Here is an 18,334-nt window from a genome sequence, read left to right on the forward strand (position 1 = left end):
CGGAGGCTGGGCCAGGGGCTCCAGGTGGCCCAAGGCAGCAATGCCAACCACAGGCAGCCCCTGCCAGCATGGAGCCAGGCTCTGAGCAGGGACCAGTTCCATCTCCCTGCCTGTCCCACCAGAGAGGAGCAGGGCCCAGTCCGTCTGGTTGGGCATGGCCAGCCCTGCTCCAGTTCCAGCCCAGAGGCAGCTGGCCCTGGCCTGGGAACTCACTCACAAGTGGTGTTTGTTCAAAGCAGGTTTATTTGCTGAGCGAGCGGCCGTGCTAGGGCCTAAGGCAGGGCCGTGTGTGCTGACAGGTCCGGAGTGAGCGCCAGGCTCATGGGGGAGCCGGGCAGGGACTCCCCACTGAAGTCTGTGGGGGGAGTGACCGTCTTGGCAGGCGTGACGGGGCCTGGGCCTCTCTGGGCCCAGTAGGAGGCAGACAGGCTCATGGCTGCCTGGAGCCGGGCCCAGGTCTGAGAGTTGTTGCTCTGCATGGCCTCGCAGAAGAGCCGGGCATGCTCCCGCAGCTCTGCGATCTCCCGCTGGGTGCTGCTGTTCTGCCGGATCAGCTCCTTGGTCCGCAGGGTGACACCCAGCAGCCCCGACTTCCTCAGGATCTCCACCGTGTTGTGGAAGCGCCGCTGCTTCCCGAGGCTCGAGCCCAGCTTCTTGGAGGCCTTGGCCAGGATCCTGCCCTCAGCCAGGTCCAGGAGTGCTGCGCTCCCCTGGGCTGCGATGGAGCTGGGTGCCGGCCGAGCCAGCTCTGTGGATGAGGTGACAGTGTTCTGGGACAGTGGCTCTGAGCTGCCAGCAGAGAGCACCTGCAGGGCACCCCCCGGGCACTGTTCCTCCTGCAGCCCGCCACTGGTGGGGGCGTCCAACTCAGAGGACGACACCCAAGCCTCCTCCAGGCAGAAGCGCTTGCTCTTGGCAGGGACAACACTGCCACTTTGGGGCGGGGGCCCAGCCGCAGCCTCGTTGTCCTGGCTGTGGCCCGGGTGTGGGGCGATCTTGGGGTAGGCGTTGAGGATGGGCAGGTAGGTGTCCTTGGCCTGTGGCTTCCGGCCAGGCAGCAGCGGCTTCAGCGTGGCCGTAGCCACCGGCTGCTGGAGGAAGATGAGCCGAGCCTGGCCCTGCACGCTGTCTGGGGGGTCTTGGCCACTCCAGGTCAGAAGCTGGGTGCTGGAGGAAGCTCCCAGGGGCTGCAAGGGAAGAGCAGGAGAGGAGGGTGAGCGCCCAGGCAGCTCCGAGAGCTGGGCACATGGGCCACAAGGAACAAGGGGGCACGTGGGTGCTGGCTCTGCTCCTGCGGGACCCCCTCACCTCGCAGCTTCACCTCTCCCTCTGGCATGACGTGCCACAAGTGCTGATGGGGAGAAAGCACAGCCGTGTCCGGGGACAGCCCTGCGTCAGGCCCAGGGCTGCTTTCCCCTCCTTCCCCAGTGACCGTGCGGGACAGCTAGCCCCGTCCCTGTGACCCTGGGGAGCGGCTGATCTGCTGGGGCACGTCCGAGCCCCAGGGACTCGGCGGTCTGGTGGGTTTGGGGCAGGAGGGCTACCTGTTTCAGGATAACGTTTTTGACAACGTAAACAGGGGTGAATCTGGTGAACGTGCTGTCAAGATGCGGCGCCGTCCGCAGCCTGGGCCCGTTGGTCGCCCAGTGTGAGGCACAGATGGACGGCTCCTCTGCTTCGGCCTGATCCAGCGTGCTCAGGGACTCTGAACTTGTGTCTGCACAGGGGGACAGGAGCAGAGTGTAAGAGGCAGTGGGGGGACAGGGGCTGGGCTACCTGGTGGCGACACTAGAGCCACAGGGAGGGGAGCAGGCAACAAAACCCCCAGCTGCTGTCTGTATGCCCCCACCCCCAAATGGCTTCAGCATCTCACGGCCAGCCCTGCAGTTAAATCTGGCTCTGGGAGCCAGACATGGGGCCATGAGGGCCCTGCCAGAGCCCCATGCATTGGTCCATTCCTGTCTAGGCTGGAAGAGTCTGGGGCCGGGAGAAGCGGTGCCATGCAGAGCAGCCCAGAGTTGTGGGGTAGAGTTTTCCCCAAAACCCACTGCTCAAGAGCTTGCTTGGGGTGCAGAGACCTACTAGAGATGAGTGCCCAGCCCCTGCATTGCACAGTGCCCCCCATGGAGACTGTTCTGCTGAGACAGGACAGCGCAGGGCAGGCCTGACCTTCCTGATGCTCCTAGGACACAACACAAACTGGGAGCCAGCTTCTAGCCCCACTGTAACTCCTGCCAGTGGGGCAGCCTCCAGATGAGAGGAGCACAAGGGCTCCCCAAGACCCCCAAGGCTGCTTTCCCAATCCTGCCAGCTGGCCCCATCTCATGGCTGCCCCTGCAGTCTCACAGGGGTTGGAAGCTCACGTGCAGGTTCTCGGGGGCTACAAGAGGCTAATGAGGTGACATGGAGCTGGGGGAAGAGGACGCTGTTCAGGCCACTGAGTCAAACGCTCAGACATGAGGAAACCCCAGGCCCAGCTGCCCAGGCCCCGGCCCCCTTGTGCGTCTGCATCGCGACACCAGCTGTAACTGCAGGATCATGCGCTGGTTCCCCAGGATGGACGGGGATGAGGCACTAGCAAACAGTCCTTGTTATCCTTCTCATTCAGCGTGGGGCGTTGTCTTACTGCCTGCCACACAGATGGGTCCAGTCCCCAGGGGCCTCTGCATGGCTCCTCACCATGGTGGCTGGGCGCCTGCAGGACACATCACCCATTATCTCTGAGAGCGCAGGATCATCGCCCCCACTTTACAGAGGAAGCTGAGACAAGAGACCTCCTGAAACATGCAAAGTCAGCAGCAGGGCAGGGGCTGGGTGGGGAAGGGCAGCCAAGCCACGTGGCACCCCCCACAAGACGACAGGCCACTGGGACCACATGCTGGGTGGGGGAAGGTGCAGGGAAGCCCAGCCATATGGTTCCCCCACAGGATGATGGGCCACTAGGACCACATGCTGGGGGTGGGGGCAGGGAGGCCCAGCCGTGTGGCTCCCCTTGCTGGACGACTGACCACTAGGGTTCGGCAGGGCATCTGGGCAGCTCAGCCCAGCTGTCTCTTCTCACCATGGGGAAAGGCCAGTGGCTGCACCTGTTGCTGCTGATTTACCAACAGGGTTGGCCTGGCCTTCCGTGCCCGTAGCACATTATTATTGTGGCTACTGCCGAAGATTTGCTGACAACACAAGCGGGGGAAGGGAAACGGTGATTTTCCCACAGCTCAGCTAAACGTGAGCAGAATTTCATGGTGAGAGGCGATGCCCTTCTCTAGCCCAGGCTCTCTCCCTGCCCAGCGTCAGAGGCCTGCTGCAAACACTGGGGGTGGCAGAACCTCTATAATAAGGTAACGAAAACCTTTTATAATGGAAAGCATCAGGCAACTGAATGGCAAGGTCCCCACCAGCTCCCCTGACAGATCGGCTCTGAAACAGCCCCTGGGGGGTTGCAATAGGAGACAGTATTCACCCAGAACCACTAGACGGCAACAGGGAATCGACGACAGGAGGCACCAAGGGACTGACCCAAAAGCTGCTCCCTGGCTGGCCAGAGGCCCGCCCCACCCTAGGACCTACCCATAACACTGCACAATGGGCCTGGGGAGGAGGGGTCTGTGTGCCAGGGAAACAGGGGGCCACCCAGCTGCATGCCAGGGAGGAGCTGGGGGGGCCCTGCGGGGAGGGGGGTCTGGGGCTCCCTAACCTGAGGCCCTAGCAACCCCAAGGCTCTCATCCCCAGACTGTGGGGTGCACTGGGCAGTGCTGGGGGACCAAAGCGTCTGTGCATGGGGCCTGGCTCCTCCCAAACCCAGCTTAGCCCAACTCCCCCCTAGTCCACTTGGACCCTCCCCCCCCCCGTCCTTCCCATGCACACAGTGCCCTCTGCTCCTAGGGGCAGAAGGGGATGGGGGGCAGGCTGGGCCCAGCTCCAGGCTACCTGCTGCCTCCACCCCAGGAAACCAACTGGACAGCTCCAGAGCCCAGTCCCAGGAGTGAAATCCCGGGCTCCAAGCAAAGAGTGGGGCAAAGAGATGGGGATGCAGCAGGGAAGGCCCAGAGATCGCTTGCTGCCCCCAGGATACGTCTTTACCTGAGAAGCCAGAATCCTTCTCCGACTCGCTGGCTGGTGGTTGGGGACCCGGGGACTTCCTGCTGCCCTTGCCCCCCACAGCTGTCTTCTCCAACACCCCCGTGCGCCCCTTGGAGCCGGTGGTCATTGCTGCTGTACTCCCCAATGCCATTTCTCTCTCCATGAGGGGCTGACACGACCTCTCTGTGTCGGGGGGCTTCTCCGCAGGCATCTCCAAGCCTGAAGATGAAGAGCAAAGGATCAGGTGCCAGGGAAGGGCTCCCCCAAGCTCCCACCCCCAGCTTCCTGCTGCTTGAAAGGACCCCTGAGATAGCAACTCCCCTCGTCCTGCTCCCACCTACAGCACTGCATGGGGGGGGGGCCCGGCCAGATGCTACCCAGAGGGCGCTGACCCCCTCCCCCTTGCTCCACCCCGCTCAGTTCCCAGGGACTACAAGGGGGAGGGGCAGAGATGCTTTCTGGGACATATGTACCCCCCACCCAGCCCCTCCCCGGGGCAGACTCCCTCCCACCATAGCCCCACACAGCCCCCTCAGACTCCTGCCACACCCGCTATCAGCTCACTGGCCCTCCCACCACAGCCCCATCAGCCCCCGCTACCCCCCAGAGTGGGAGCAACGTCTGCTCCCTTCAGCAGCCAGAGAAAACCCACAACAGGGCTGCGCACCCTCTGCCCGCGCCCCCCTACACCCCTCCCCCCATAGCCTTCTCCAGACACGCACCGAACCACCCCCGTTTCCCCGGCAGGTCCAAACGCGCCCAGCCGCCCGCCCGCACCGGCGCCTCCCCGTGGGGAAGAGGCGGGGTCCGGGCCCCCCCGTGCATGCACCGACACGTGCGCACACGCCCGCCCCCAGCTCAGGGGTGCGGCCCTGCAGCGCGCCCCCGCTCCGTCCCTGACCCGCCCGGGGAGCAGCCCCAGCCGCCGCTAATCCCGGCGGGCGTGTCTTGCGGGAGCGGCCGCGGGCTGGCGGCGCTGCACGTGCCCGGCCACGCGCTCCCTCCCCGCGCCCTCCCACGCGGGGCGCCACGCGCCAGCCCGGAGACACGCGGCGCCCCGGGCGGGGAGGGGCAGGCGCGCTCGCCGACACGTGGTGTGGGCACCGCACAGTCACCGCGCGGGGGGGGGCGCTGTCCGCGGCCAGAGCCGCATTTCCCGTCCTCCCCCGACACCGCCCCGGCCTGGCAGCGCCGCGCTCCTGCCCTCGGCATTAAAAGGGAGCCACAGTCCAGGGTGCCAGCGCGAGCAGGGCACCAAGCAGAGCCCTGGCGGGGCCAGGCAGGGCACAGGGGGCACAGCAGAGCCCTGGCGGGGCTGGGACAAGGGGGGATGCAGGGGAGCCAGGCAGAGCTGGGATGAGGGGCCAGGCAGGGTGCAGGGGAGCCAGGCAGAGTCCTGGCAGGGCTGGGACGAGGGGCCAGGCAGGGTGCAGGGGAGCCAGGCAGAGTCCTGGCAGGGCTGGGACAAGGGGGGCATGCAGGGCAGAGTGCTGGCAGGGCTGGGATGAGGGGCCAGGCAGGGTCCTGGCGGGGCTGGGATGAGGGGCCAGGCAGGGTCCTGGCGGGGCTGGGATGAGAGGCCAGGCAGGGTCCTGGCGGGGCTGGGATGAGAGGCCAGGCAGGGTCCTGGCGGGGCTGGGATGAGCAGTTGGGTAGGGCACAGGGGAGCCCTGGTGGAGCTGGGAGGAAGCTTTGGAGCAGCTAGACCGTGATGAAGGAGGTTCTGCGCTGGTGGGCAAGGAAGCAGGGACACTTGATTTAAGAACACCCAGTGGTGGAGACCTGCCCGTAGCTCTGGGCCTTACGCTCGGCACGGTGGCTTTCCAGACTGAGGTTTCAGTCCAGCCATTGCAAGCAAGCAAACCCTTTGCAAGATGAACCAGTATCAAATCTTTGGGCCGTTCGTTGGTCCTTCCACACTGATCGTCACCCCTTACTCATCTCCTTGCTAAGCTCCATAGGCTGAACTCCACAACCCCCTCAATCCTTCCATCATCCTCTCTGACCCTCTCCAATTTACCAACCTCCATTGGGAATCGTGGACACAGAACTGCACCCAGGAGCTCAGCAGTGGTCGCACCAGAACCCACTCCAGAGGGAAACTAACCTCCCTGCTCCTCCTTGAGGATCCCCTTTGTGCCTTCCCAGATCACATTCGCCCTCTGGGCCCACAGGGCATGTGCTAACAGGGACACAAAACCCCCATCAGCCCTTTGATCATCTTCAGCCTCTCTGGGCCTGTCCCTATGCAGACAGGGACCATCCTGCATAGGATTCAGACAGGAGCTGGAGGTGCCATCAGGGGCACTGCGCAGCTAGAGCGGAGCCAACCAGCCTGGCCAGAGAGAAGGGACTTGGTTTGGAGTTCAGCGACTGAGCTACTTCAACCACTGCCAGCCATGGGGTGCTGAGAGGGCACTGTCCGTGGAAGGAAGCGGGGCCCAGTAGGGAGGGAACAAGCCTAGAAGACTGGTGACCAGGCCACTACTCTGCCACCATGAGCACTCTGTCACTTAGTCTTTGTGCCTCAATCCCCTCTGTAGGGGAGGCGAGCAGCCCGGGGGCACAGGAGGATGCAGTGCACTGGGAGTGAGCAGGTACTACCGTGATGGGGGTCAGAGCAGGACCATTGGCGCAGATTAAGGAAATGCAGCTGCAGCGCCAACCTCCAAACAGCGGAGCAGAGTAAGCGGCAGGGCTGGCCTGCGCTCTTCTGAGCTATCTCAGAGCACACAACAACCAGCAGCCCCACCCCTGGACGCTGCAGCTACAAACCACGAAGGGGCCAGTCAAGGCCAGGAGAGACCGTTGTGATCACCCCATCTGACCTGCCCCGGAACCCCAGCGAATGCCCCGATGGCTCTTTGGGAGAATCCCTTGGCTTACAGCAGCTGCAATCCGGTGGCGCCAGTCCAGACCAAGGGGTTATTTCTTGTGGAATTCCACCCTAGTTCAGCTTTGTACCGTGCTCATCCTCATGGCACCTGGGCACCTACCTGGCTTGGAGAACCACGCTGCCAGGTGGATGACCGGAGAAGGGCAGCAACCCAAGGGCAATGCTACTGGCGCATTCTGGCGGGGGGCTTGGGAGAGGGCGTCTCCCACACTTCTGCAGGACATTTCACCAGCAGGACGGCCCAGGGTGGCTCCCACAGGGAAATCCCCACCCATTTTCAGCCAGGGAGGTGAAGCCATTTGCCAAGGTCTCACACACTGGGGCAGATCTTCTGCAGCTCTGCACCCAGCACAGCCCTCTGGGGAAAACACAGCCCAGCGAAGCTGTGATAAAGAAAGCAGGAATCCCCTGCTGTGACCACAGGACCCCCTCCCCCCTGCCAGTGACACTGTTGAAACACACCAGGTCCAGAGAAGGAAGAAGGCACAGACACAACAAACCTGGGTGAGAGCACGTGCCTGGAGAAAGGCAGCTGATTTCCCAAGCAGAGAGCAAATCCACAGCAGGGCAAGCAGTGGGCTCTGGCCCTGGCTGTGATGGGCTGCAACAGCAGAGCCCCCGCCCTCCCTTCACACAGCACAGCCCGTCCCCTATCCTCCACCCTGTGGGAAAGCCCACACCACCTTTGGGATGTGCTCTCCGAAGAGGTCTGAGCCTTCTCACCGACCCCCAAGTGCCAGTCCCCAATGGTACCCTGCAGCCCCACGCTCCTTGGCCTCCCAGTGCCCAGGCCTCACCAGCACGGTGGGATCCTACCAGCAGCAATACCCTGCCTCACGGCTGCCAGGTGTCAGGCGTGGGAGGAGGGCCACCCTCTCTACCCACTCCAGAGCTGCTGCCCTGAGCTCTGCCAGCCACACAGGGCTAGCAGCTGCTCTGCACAGACACGTGGGCGGTCGCTGGGAGCGCTGCATCAGGTGCAGGGCCACGTGTGTGTGTTTACACCATGCCTCCTCTGAGCCCAGAGATAGGAGTGCTCCCAGCTCATGCCTAGGAAACACCTAGGAATAGGCAGGGCTGGGACTACCCAGGGAGGGGCCTCGGCCGGTGCCCCAAATAAGGTGCGACAGAGCTAAGGCAAGGGGAGCAGACAGCCCTGAAGCTGCCGGCAGGGGGTGGGGAGGACATCTTCCTGGCCTCCCCGGGGCTGCTGCTGCCCCCGTCCTCGGCTAGGCCACAGGAATGGAGCTCACCCCCCAAGCACCTTGCCCAGCTGGTCCAGCCCAGCAGTCACTCCCAGGCTCCCCATTTCCAGCTGCTTCAGCCCCTCTGCCTGCACAACACCCCCACACAGAGGAGCATGCCCAGCCTGATGCAGCTTCTCCTGGGGGAGCCAGGCAGGCAGTGCCCTCCCAGAGACCAGACATCACCAAACTCAACACAGGGACCGCAGAGCAGGCCGCGAGAGTAGGGAGGCCCAGATGGCCCAGGCGCTAGGGGACAATGCCCACTGAGGACTAAGGGTGCTCTAGCCCAGGTGCACTCACGCTCCCCAAGAGCCCACAGCCAGTGTGCCCAGACAGCAGCCACCTCACCTCACCCTACACGAATGGGAGGGGAGTGGGGTCTAGTGGTTAGAGCAGTGGGGGGCTGGGAGCCAGGACTACTGGGTTCTCTGTCGCTGCCTTGCTGCATGTCTTTCCATCAGTCCCCTCTTTGTGCCACAGGGGCAGCCCCATTCCCCAGCATAAGGATCATCCCCTCCTTCCTGAAGGGACTCCAGCCCCGCAGGGAACCACGAATACTGAGACTCTGCACCCACCTGTGTGAAGAATATACTATTAGGACATGATTACGACACAGTTATGATGTATTTTATGCAAGATAAGTCACCTACGCCCTGTCTTTCCCCAAAGGGCTGCCCCCAACCCCTGGAATCGTGAGCCTTGGCCCTGCATGGTCTCAAGCTGAGCCCCAAGACCCAGACGCCGAGATCAGCGACCCCTTGAGCACGAGCGGCAGTCCCCATCCCTCCGCGCGAGGCTCCTTCCCACGCAGCTGAGCAGGCAGAACGCAGCCAAGACCTGCTCGCGGCCTCCTGTACTGTCTCGCGTATCAAGAACACAGAAACCTCACTGTTCGAACTCAGCAGCTGGTCCTCAGCACATCCCAGAGCTGGGCCAGCAAAGCCAATCCGGCGGCAGCGCTCCCATCGCAGCATGGCACACGATGACCCAGGGCCAGCGATTCAGAGAGCAGGAGAGACTGAGGGGGCACGAGCGACGAGGGACCCGTGAACACAAGGCAGGAGGGCAAGACAGACTCTGGGGGCTGAGGCAGCATGGGCTGTGGAAGCCACTGGGTCCAGGGATGGGCTCTCAAGCTGGCTCTGGGGGGGACCACACTTGTGGCCCCTTGTCAACAGAGACCCCAGCAACCTGCAGGGAGCTCCAGGCACAGCCAGCATGGGACAACCTCGCTCTGCCACAGCACAACCCGGGCTTCTGCAGGGAGCCCCTGGGGGCAGGAAGGGCCCAAGCAGAAGCAGCTACCTCTGTGCCATCAGCCTCGAGCAAGGCAGCAGCGGGACAGGCTCTGGCAAGGGCTCCTCTTCCAGTACACAGGCACACACCACCTGCCCCCAAGCCTCCGGGGGGAGGCTCCCCAGCTCGCACTTCCCCACCCAGTTAGCAGGAGCGGGGGGGGGACAGCAGCAACAGTCACCAGATGTCCCTCCAGGGGACCCCAGGCACCCATCCTAGCAGCAGAGGAAGCCTGTCATGCCCTGGGCCCAGCACCCTGCTTTGCCACTCATGCTCTGGCCTGGCTCAGCCATCCCAGGGAACCCTTCCGCCTCACTCTCACCCCCCACCCTGCCAGCTGCCCCCTCCACAGCCCCTGCCCTGCAGACCACCCCACCTGGCCAGCAGCCACACCACAGCCAAGCTCCTGCAACGCCATCAGAGCCCCACGGGAGGTAGGGAACAGTATTCACCCCATATCACAGCAGCCCACGTGGGGAGAGACCCACCTCTCCAGCCCGCCTCCCCCAAGCCACACTGCTACCTAGTCGGCTCTGCCCCAAGCTCTGGGCGACCGGGGAAGGCCACAATGGGTTGCAGCACAGGGGGAGGGGAAGACCACCCAGAAAGGGATTTGGTGTCCAGATTGCTCAGGGAGGGGGCTGTGGGTGGACAGGGGCAGTTCAAACTCCATAGCTGTGGGGAATGGAGTTTAGAAAAGGGATTGGGGGTGGGGGGGCAGAGGAGGAGGGGACGTGCAGCCCAGAGGATTGAGACACCTGAGGAGGTGGGGGCTGCAGAGCCCTCCAATCATGCCACAGGCTGTGCCCACCTCTGCCACCTGCAGCCCACCCTGCAGGCTGCCTAGCTCTCCCCGTGCCCACTCCAGCCCTTCAGTGGCACTGCTGGGGGAGGGAGATCACAGCCCTTGTCCTGCTCAACCCATCCCTACTCCTGGCTCTGCTTCCTTGCCCCACCCAACCTGTGAGTCACTGCCCCTCCCCATGCTGGGAAGTATTCCAGGGCCAAGCCAAGGGACTGTTCACCCTGGCCAGTCAGGCGAGGCTCCCAGCCTGCAGTCCCAGCTAGACACAGACTCAGACACAGCTCTCATACTCCCCAAAGATGCTTCTTTCTGCTTCCTGTTTAATCCTCTCCAGGGGCTTCCCAGCCGCCCAACCCCAGCTGTCTGGAGAGCATAGCAGCCGTGCAATGGAAAGGCCCAGCTCTGTCCACGTAGGAAGGGCTGAGCCACACGTAGGGGAGGCTCCTCCTTCACCCCACTCCAAGGTACTGCACCTTTCAGACATGAGGAATCTCAGTGCTACCACCAAGGAGGCCCAGGCGGTCCCTGTGTATGGACACCAGGGAATTCAAAGGGGCTGTGAGCTCCACGGGTGATGCCTTGGGGCTTTGCATATAGCCCCCGTGGGGAGAGAAAACCCAGCCTCCAGCTTCCCATGTCCCAGCCAGGAGCCAGAGATCAGCGCTAGGCCCCATCCCCTCCCAGAGCTGGGAACAGAACCCAGGAGTCCTGGGTCCAAGCCCCCAAACTCCCACTGAAACCACCAAACCCCACCACTCCCCTCCATAATGTCACTAGTTCATTCAAGCCCTGACCACACCCAGATCTCACACTCGCTGTTCAGTGATGGGACGTACCTAACACAGGTTGGATCCACACAGAGCAGCCACCCTGTCTGACACATGCAGCAAGAGGCCAGCAGCCAGGCTATTCCAAAGGGTCCCATGGCTCTCTCCTTCCCCAGACATAGAGGACTGCACTCCTGCCCTCAACGCTGGCACACCCTGCCCTCGAATTCTGTCTGGAGGAGGCCAGGCTGCAAAGCTCCGGCTCTCTGGGCAACGGAGCTGCCCAGTCCTTGTGGAGGGAAACAGGATTGTGGGAGGCAGGGACAGGGGCTCCAGCTGCAGGCAACACAAACAGCAGCATCCTCCAGGGAGCTGCCCTGGAACCAATGCCACAGGCCCCCCGAAGACAGCCAATGCAAAGCCTGGAGAAGCAGCACGGCCCGGGGCAGAAGGCGGGACTGGGAGGCAAGGCTCCCAGGTACTGTCCCAGCTCTTGGATCCTGCCCCAGTCCCTGGGCTAATGCCCTCTAGGCACCAGTCCTGGGGAAGGAAGTGCCCAGTTCATGGTGGGGCCTGCCCCAGAGGCTGTGCAATGCTGGACTTGGTGGCAAGGGCTTGGTTGTCACTCGGTTGGGCGAGCGAGTTTCATCCCCTCCGCGGGTGGTTGTCTCTGTCTAGGGCAAGAGCTAGTGGTCATGGCAAAGGCAGAGGCTCCCCCAACTCCGCTGTCCAGTTTCACCACAACTCGTGCTCCAGAGAGCATCTGGACTCCAACGACAACCCATCAACATTAACTACTGCACTGTCCTCTCAAACCAGTGGCAACTGCTCCCACAGAGCAGCCGCACCAGGGGCGAGCAACCCCCCCAAGTATCCAGTCATCTCTACACAAGTGGCACAATGGAGATATAACCGCTCTCCAAGGCCAGACCTACAACCATGGCCTAGGAGCCAACACAACTCTCCCCACTGCCCAGTCCCCAGTGCTTCCCAGCGGCCTCTTGGCAGCACATGGGAGACTTGGGGCCGTGCAGAAAGGAGCACACTGCTTAGCAGAGTGGTTGGTGCAGACAGGGCAAAACCTGTCCCATGGCTTTGCCCAAAGCCCTCCAACCCCAACAGGCAAAGGCCGGATTTCCCCGGAGCTGCACCTTCCTCCTCCCAGCAGAGGGTCCCTGGTGGACAGTCATCCATCATAGTCCCCAGCCCCAGCATATCAGCCATACTAATAGCCAGCTCCCAGAGCGTCTCCAGCCTAGCACCTGCTGGGGGGTGGCTATACAGACCGCACAGTGAGTTCGGGGCGGGGGGGGGGAGGGTTTGCAGTCTCATGGCCTGGTACTGAGCTGGCACAGGCCTCCTCCCGGCCCCACCAACCTGCCCTCCACACCTGTGCCCACCAACACCTCAGAGGCACTGAGGTGTCCAGCAGGTGCCTCAGATTTCCGCTGGCCTAGGGGTGTTTGGCGTTCAACTCATCACCGCTCCCAGGACACACTTTTCCCAGCCACAAGCTGGGTTGTTCCCCGGAGGAATCTGCCTCCCCCACAAGTCACTCCTCAGGGGTCCCAGCCAGGCTGAGACTGAACCCCAGCAGGGACTCCTGGGCCCTGGCTTGGGACACACAATGGCTGCCCCAAGAACACCCAGATCTACAGCAGGAGGGGGGCCAGGAATTCAGCCAGCCACAGGCCCTCACTCTCCCTGCACTGGAGCAGCCATGGCACAGCCTGTACCCCCCGCACAGCACAACCTGGCCGGTGCAGAGCGCCCCAGGAGCAGGGGGAAGGGCACCTTTCCTGGCAGCGGGTCCCTAGCTGAGCTGGGCCCTTGGCTGTACTCTGCAGAATCACCCAGGGGCTGCAGGGCCTGGGTTACGCTGCACGACACAGAGTCCCTCTGGAAAGGCAACCAGCATGCCCTCCCGCACCCACGAGGCAGAAATCCTTCCACCGTTTTACAGTGTGGGGGAGATCTGACACCCCCCCCAGCTCCACTGCCCCCACCCCCACTGGTTGGAGCCATGGCTAGCCAGGGGCAACAGCCCCCCAGGGCAACAGCGCCCCCAGGAGCCATGGCTAGCCAGGGGCAACAGTAATGGAGGCTGAGCTGCCTTCGGACTGGTGTGTGAACGGGGGTGACGCTTCTCTGCACCATGCAGGCAGCCCTGGATTGGACAGGGCCCTGGAAGTGTGGGCCTCAGACAACCCCATGGGGAGGGTCCGCTCCCTTGCTCACCCACCCCAAAGCTCAGCCCCACACACCACAAAGGGCATTTCAACCTGCCAATGGGTGCCGCGCATCCAGCTCCAAACTGAACAAAGCAACAACCCCATGACCTGCGATCCACCCCGCACTAGCCTCAGGCCAGCTTCCAATGGCCCCACAGCAGATAACCCCTGCCACCCACACTCCCCATAAAGCAGCAAGTGTCAGTCCTAAAATGTCCCCCAACATCCCCATATCCCAGGGGACACCAACATCCTGAACCCCCCACCCCATAACCCAGGGCATCCCCCACACATGCACCCTCATCCTGAGTACCCCGCCTCCACATCCAGGGAGAGCCCCATCCCAGGAGGAACCCAAGCAGCAGAACAGGTGTTGGGATGGGGGGTGGGGAAGAGGAGAATTACCCAGGGCGCTCTGGCATCTATTGCTCGCTCAGGGGGACTAGAGTTCCCCAAGAACCAGGCCAGGATCCCAGGGGGAATCAGGTTCTGACAGGGAGGGATTAGGGAGATTCTAGGCAGAGTTGGGGGCTAGGAGCAGTCAGGGGAGTCCCAGGGGCCCAATAACTGCCTTTTTCCCAGGGAAGTTCAGGGGGGCAGGGGGTTTGCAGGTTTCTGGGGGTTTCAGGAGGGTCAGGGGTTCCCTGGGAAACAGGGAGGTCCCTAGGGGGCCAGTATCTGCTTCTCACCCCAGCAGAATTCAGAAGGCAGGGGTGTTGGAGGTTTGGGGGCATTCCAGGGGACTAGGGTGGTTGCTGGGAAGGAGGACGGGGCATGCGTACCTGCCTTTCGCCCCAGGAGAATTCAGGCGGACCCAAGGTGTTCAGGGGAAGAGGATTGAGGGGCCCCAGGGGGCAGGGTGGCCAGTACCTGCCCCTCACCCTGGGAAAATTCAGGGGACCCAGTGGGTATGTGGGGGTGGAGGATTGGGGGTCCCAGGGGGCCAATACATGCCTCTTGCCCCAGGGGAGTTCAGGAGAGCCCAGGTGGGTTGAAGAGGGGAGGACTGGGGGGCCCCAGGGAAGTTCAGGGGGGCCAATACCTGCCTCTCACCCCAGGGGAGTTCAGGGGGACCCAGGAGGTCAGGGGGCAGAGGAATGGGGAGGCCCCAGGTGTGGGGAGCCAATACCTGCCTCTTGCCCTGGGGAGTTTGGGGGGCCCAGGGGGGTTGGGTGCAGATGATTGGAAGGACAGGGAGTTAAAGGAAGCTAAAGGGAGCCCAGGGGGGTTGGAGACAGAGAACTGGGGGGGTCCCGGGAGGCACGGTGGTCAATACCTACCTCTCGTCTTGGAGGAAGCACATGGGGTTTGGGTGGCAGAGGATTGGGGGGGGTTGGGGATCCCAGGGGGCAGGGAATTGGGGGGGTCCCAGGGAGAGGGTGGCCAATACCAGCCTCTCATCTTGGGGGAGTTTGGGGGGGACAGAGGACTGAGGGGATCCCAGAGAATTGGGGCAGAGGACTAGGGGGCAGCAGGGGGAGTTTAGGGACAGAGGACTCAGGTGTACCAGGGGGTTGGGGGCAGAGGACTGGGGGGAGGGGGAGCCTGGGGGGTTGGCGGCAGGGAACTGGGGAGGGCAGGGGAGTTCAGGGGCCTTGGGGGGTTGGGGACAGAGGGGGGCCCAGGGGATTAAGACTAGGGGCCCTGGAGGAGTTCAGGGAGCCTAGGGGGTTGGGGGTGGAAGACTGAGGGTCCTGGGGGGCATAAGGGAGTTGGGGGTGGAGGACTAGGGGTCCCGGGGGAGTTCGGGGAGCCTAGAGGGGTTGGGGGCAGAGAACTGGAGGGACAGGAGAGTTCAGGGGGCCTAGGGAGGTTGGGGGCTGGGGGGGCCGAGGGGATTCGGTGGGCCTAGGGGGGTTGGGGGCGGAGGACTGGGGGGGCAGGAGAGTTCAGGGGGCCTAGGGAGGTTGGGGGAAGAGGACTGGGGGGTCTGGGTGTGTTCAGGTGGCCTAGGGAATGGAGGACTGGGGGGGCCTGGGGGAGTTCGGGGGGCCTAGGGGGGTTGGGGGCGGAGGACTGGGGGGGCAGGAGAGTTCAGGGGGCCTAGGGAGGTTGGGGGAAGAGGACTGGGGGGTCTGGGTGTGTTCAGGTGGCCTAGGGAATGGAGGACTGGGGGGCCCGGGGGAGTTCGGGGGGCGTAGGGGGGTTGGGGGCGGAGGACTGGGGGACAGGAGAGTTCAGGGGGCCTAGGGAAGTTGGGGGGGGCCCGAGGGGATTCGGTGGGCCTAGGGGGGTTGGGAGCGGAGGACTGGGGGGGCAGGAGAGTTCAGGGGGCCTAGGGAGGTTGGGGGAAGAGGACTGGGGGTCTGGGTGTGTTCAGGGGGCCTAGGGAATGGAGGACTGGGGGGGCCCGGGGGAGTTCGGGGGGCCTAGGGGGGTTGGGGGCAGAGGACTGGGGGGACAGGAGAGTTCAGGGGGCCTAGGGAGGTTGGGGGAAGAGGACTGGGGGTCTGGGTGTGTTCAGGGGGCCTAGGGAATGGAGAACTGGGGGGGCCCGGGGGAGTTCGGGGGGCCTAGGTGGGTTGGGGGTGGAGGACTGGGGGGGCAGGAGAATTCAGGGGGCCTAGGGAGGTTGGGGGAAGAGGACTGGGGGGTCTGGGGGTGTCCGGGGGGTCTGGGGGTGTCCAGGTGGCCTAGGGAATGGACGACTGGGGGGGCCCAGGGGAGTTCGGGGGGCCTAGGGGGGTTGGGGGCAGAGGACTGGGGGACAGGAGAGTTCAGGGGGCCTAGGGAATGGAGGACTGGGGGGCCCGGGGGAGTTCGGGGGGCCTAGGGGGGTTGGGGGCGGAGGACTGGAGGGACAGGAGAGTTCAGGGGGCCTAGGGAAGTTGGGGGGGGGGGCCCGAGGGGATTCGGTGGGCCTAGGGGGGTTGGGGGCGGAGGACTGGGGGGGCAGGAGAGTTCAGGGGGCCTAGGGAGGTTGGGGGAAGAGGACTGGGGGGTCTGGGGGTGTTCAGGGGGCCTAGGGAATGGAGGACTGGGGGGCCCGGGGGAGTTCGGGGGGCCTAGGGGGGTTGGGGGCGGAGGACTGGGGGACAGGAGAGTTCGAGGAGCCCAGGGGAGTTGGGGGGAGGAGGACTGGGCGGCCCGGGGGGCCTAAGGGAGTTGGAGGCGGAGGACTGGGGGGGCCCGGGGGAGTTCGGGGGGCCTGGTGGGGGCAGGAGAGCTGGAGGGCGCCCGAGGGGGTTCGGGGTAGCCGCGGGGTCAGTACCTGCCTCTCGCCCCGATTCTTCCGCCGCACACGCTCAGACACAAAGACTCAGCGGTAACCCCACCCCTCGAGCACACTGACAGCGCCGGCAACCAATTGGCGCCTCCGCCGCCCAGGGGGCGGGACGAGCGGCGCGGCCCCGGCGCCACGTGCGGAAGCGGAGCCTGGTCCGTGTCCACGTGAGGGGCGTGGAGAGAACGCGGAGACATGTGCGGGGGCGGGACTCGGGCCAGAGTGGGCGGGGCCTCTTGGTCACACCCGGCGTGGGGACCCGGCCGCTGAGGGCGGCGCTGGGGGCCCCCAGGACTTCCGCAGCACCTGTCCTCCCGCCCCCCGGCATCCCCCAGCGGTCTCCCCTTTGGCCGTCCAGCCCCACCCCAACAGTCCCCCCTCAGCAACCCCCAACTTGGGCTGCCGGCCCTGCCCCCCACCAGCCTGGGCTGTTGGCTCTGTCCCCGTCCCCCAATAGACCCCCTCTCCTGCCCCCCAGCAACCCTCCAAACCTGAGCTAGTGACCCTGTCCCCTAGCAGCCCTCCAATCTGGGCTACTAGCCCTGCCCACAGTAGCCACCTCCTGCTCCCCCGTGGTAAGCCACTCCTGACCCTGCCTCCCCAAAAAGTGATGGAACCCCATCTCTACTAGAAAAACCTTCCCCCCCTCAACACCCTCAGCAGTGACGCATCCTAAGGGCTAGTCTACGCTGGGAGTGCTGGGAGACCACCTCCTGAGCAAGAAAGTTGCAGCGCTGTAAAATGCCCATGTAGACAACCTGTAAGCCAGTATCACCGAGCTCAAGAGTTCAAAAATCATGAATCAGGTCCCACAAATCATGAAGCTAGCTTAAAAATTTAGAGATTTTTTTCACCAGTAATTCACACGTGGCCTGGTTCTTTGTTTTCTGAGCATTAGTGCCATGATTGTGTGACATTTTCCAGCTTCTCCAGAATCAGGGATGCAAGATACTTTTCTTTTCAATGAGGTTCTGCTGTGATCCCCTGACTCCTGGAGCTGAGGCTGTGTGAGCTACGCCAAGAAGCGCTCGAGTCCCTAGAGAATTAGCAAGACTCCCCCCGCCCCCTTCCATCAGCGACCCATCCGCAAACTCCAACTCCAAATGTATACTTCTAGGAACAAAGAATATCAGCCAAACCTACAGGATGCGGGAGCCTATTCTGGGAAGCAGTGATTCTGAAAGAGATTTGGGGGTGATGGTGGAGAATCAGCTGAACGTGAGCTCCCAGTGTGATATTGTGGCCAAAAGAGCTAACGGCCCTGGGATGCATAAACAGGGGACTCAAGTAGGAGCAGAGAGGTGATTTTACCTCTATATTTGACACTGGTCCAATCACTGCTGGAATCCTGGGTCCAGTTCTGGTGCCCACAATTCAAGAAGCATGTTGATAAATCAGAGTGGGGTCAGGGAAGAGTCATGAGAACGATTAAAGGATTAGAAAACCTGCCTTAGAGTGAGAGACTCAAAGAGCTCAACCTTGACAAAGAGACTTGATTTCAGGGATGACTTGATCACAGTCTCTCAGTACCTAGATGGGGAACAAATATTTAATAACAGGCTCTTCAGTCTAGCAGCAAAAGGTCTAACACGGTCCAATGGAAGCTGGAATTAGACAAGTTCAGGCTGGAAATAAGGCCTAATTTTTTCCTGATGAGGATATTTAACCGTTGGAAAAGGTTGCCAAGGGTCATGGTGGATTCTCCATCAGCAGCAACAAATCAAGGTTGAAGGACAAGATTTTTTCTAAAGCTCTGCTCCAGGAATTCTTGTGGGGCAGTTCTCAGAC

At 63.0% G+C, this 18,334-nt stretch overlaps 1 protein-coding gene across 3 annotated transcripts; it reads right to left on the reverse strand.

The window, feature by feature from the left end:
* Window positions 1-225: 225 nt before the first annotated feature.
* On the reverse strand, window positions 226-16,640 carry LOC125629087 (CLOCK-interacting pacemaker). Of its 3 annotated transcripts, none has more exons than XM_048834361.2 (4): window positions 16,535-16,640; window positions 4,082-4,300; window positions 1,545-1,717; window positions 226-1,187 (listed from the first exon to the last, which is right to left on the reverse strand). In XM_048834361.2, the coding sequence occupies exons 2-4, from the start codon at window positions 4,290-4,292 to the stop codon at window positions 273-275; spliced, it is 1,299 nt and encodes a 432-aa protein (XP_048690318.1). In that variant the 5' UTR covers window positions 4,293-4,300; window positions 16,535-16,640; the 3' UTR covers window positions 226-272. The 3 variants fall into 3 exon arrangements, with proteins under 3 accessions (XP_048690318.1, XP_048690319.2, XP_048690321.1); XM_048834362.2 differs by lacking the exon at window positions 16,535-16,640 and adding an exon at window positions 4,804-5,106; XM_048834364.2 differs by lacking the exon at window positions 16,535-16,640 and adding an exon at window positions 4,682-4,727.
* Between the last annotated feature and the right edge of the window lie 1,694 nt (window positions 16,641-18,334).

The sequence above is a fragment of the Caretta caretta genome, chromosome 23 (genome assembly GCF_965140235.1).
Source record: "Caretta caretta isolate rCarCar2 chromosome 23, rCarCar1.hap1, whole genome shotgun sequence".
In the NCBI taxonomy this organism is placed as follows: Eukaryota; Metazoa; Chordata; order Testudines; family Cheloniidae; genus Caretta; species Caretta caretta.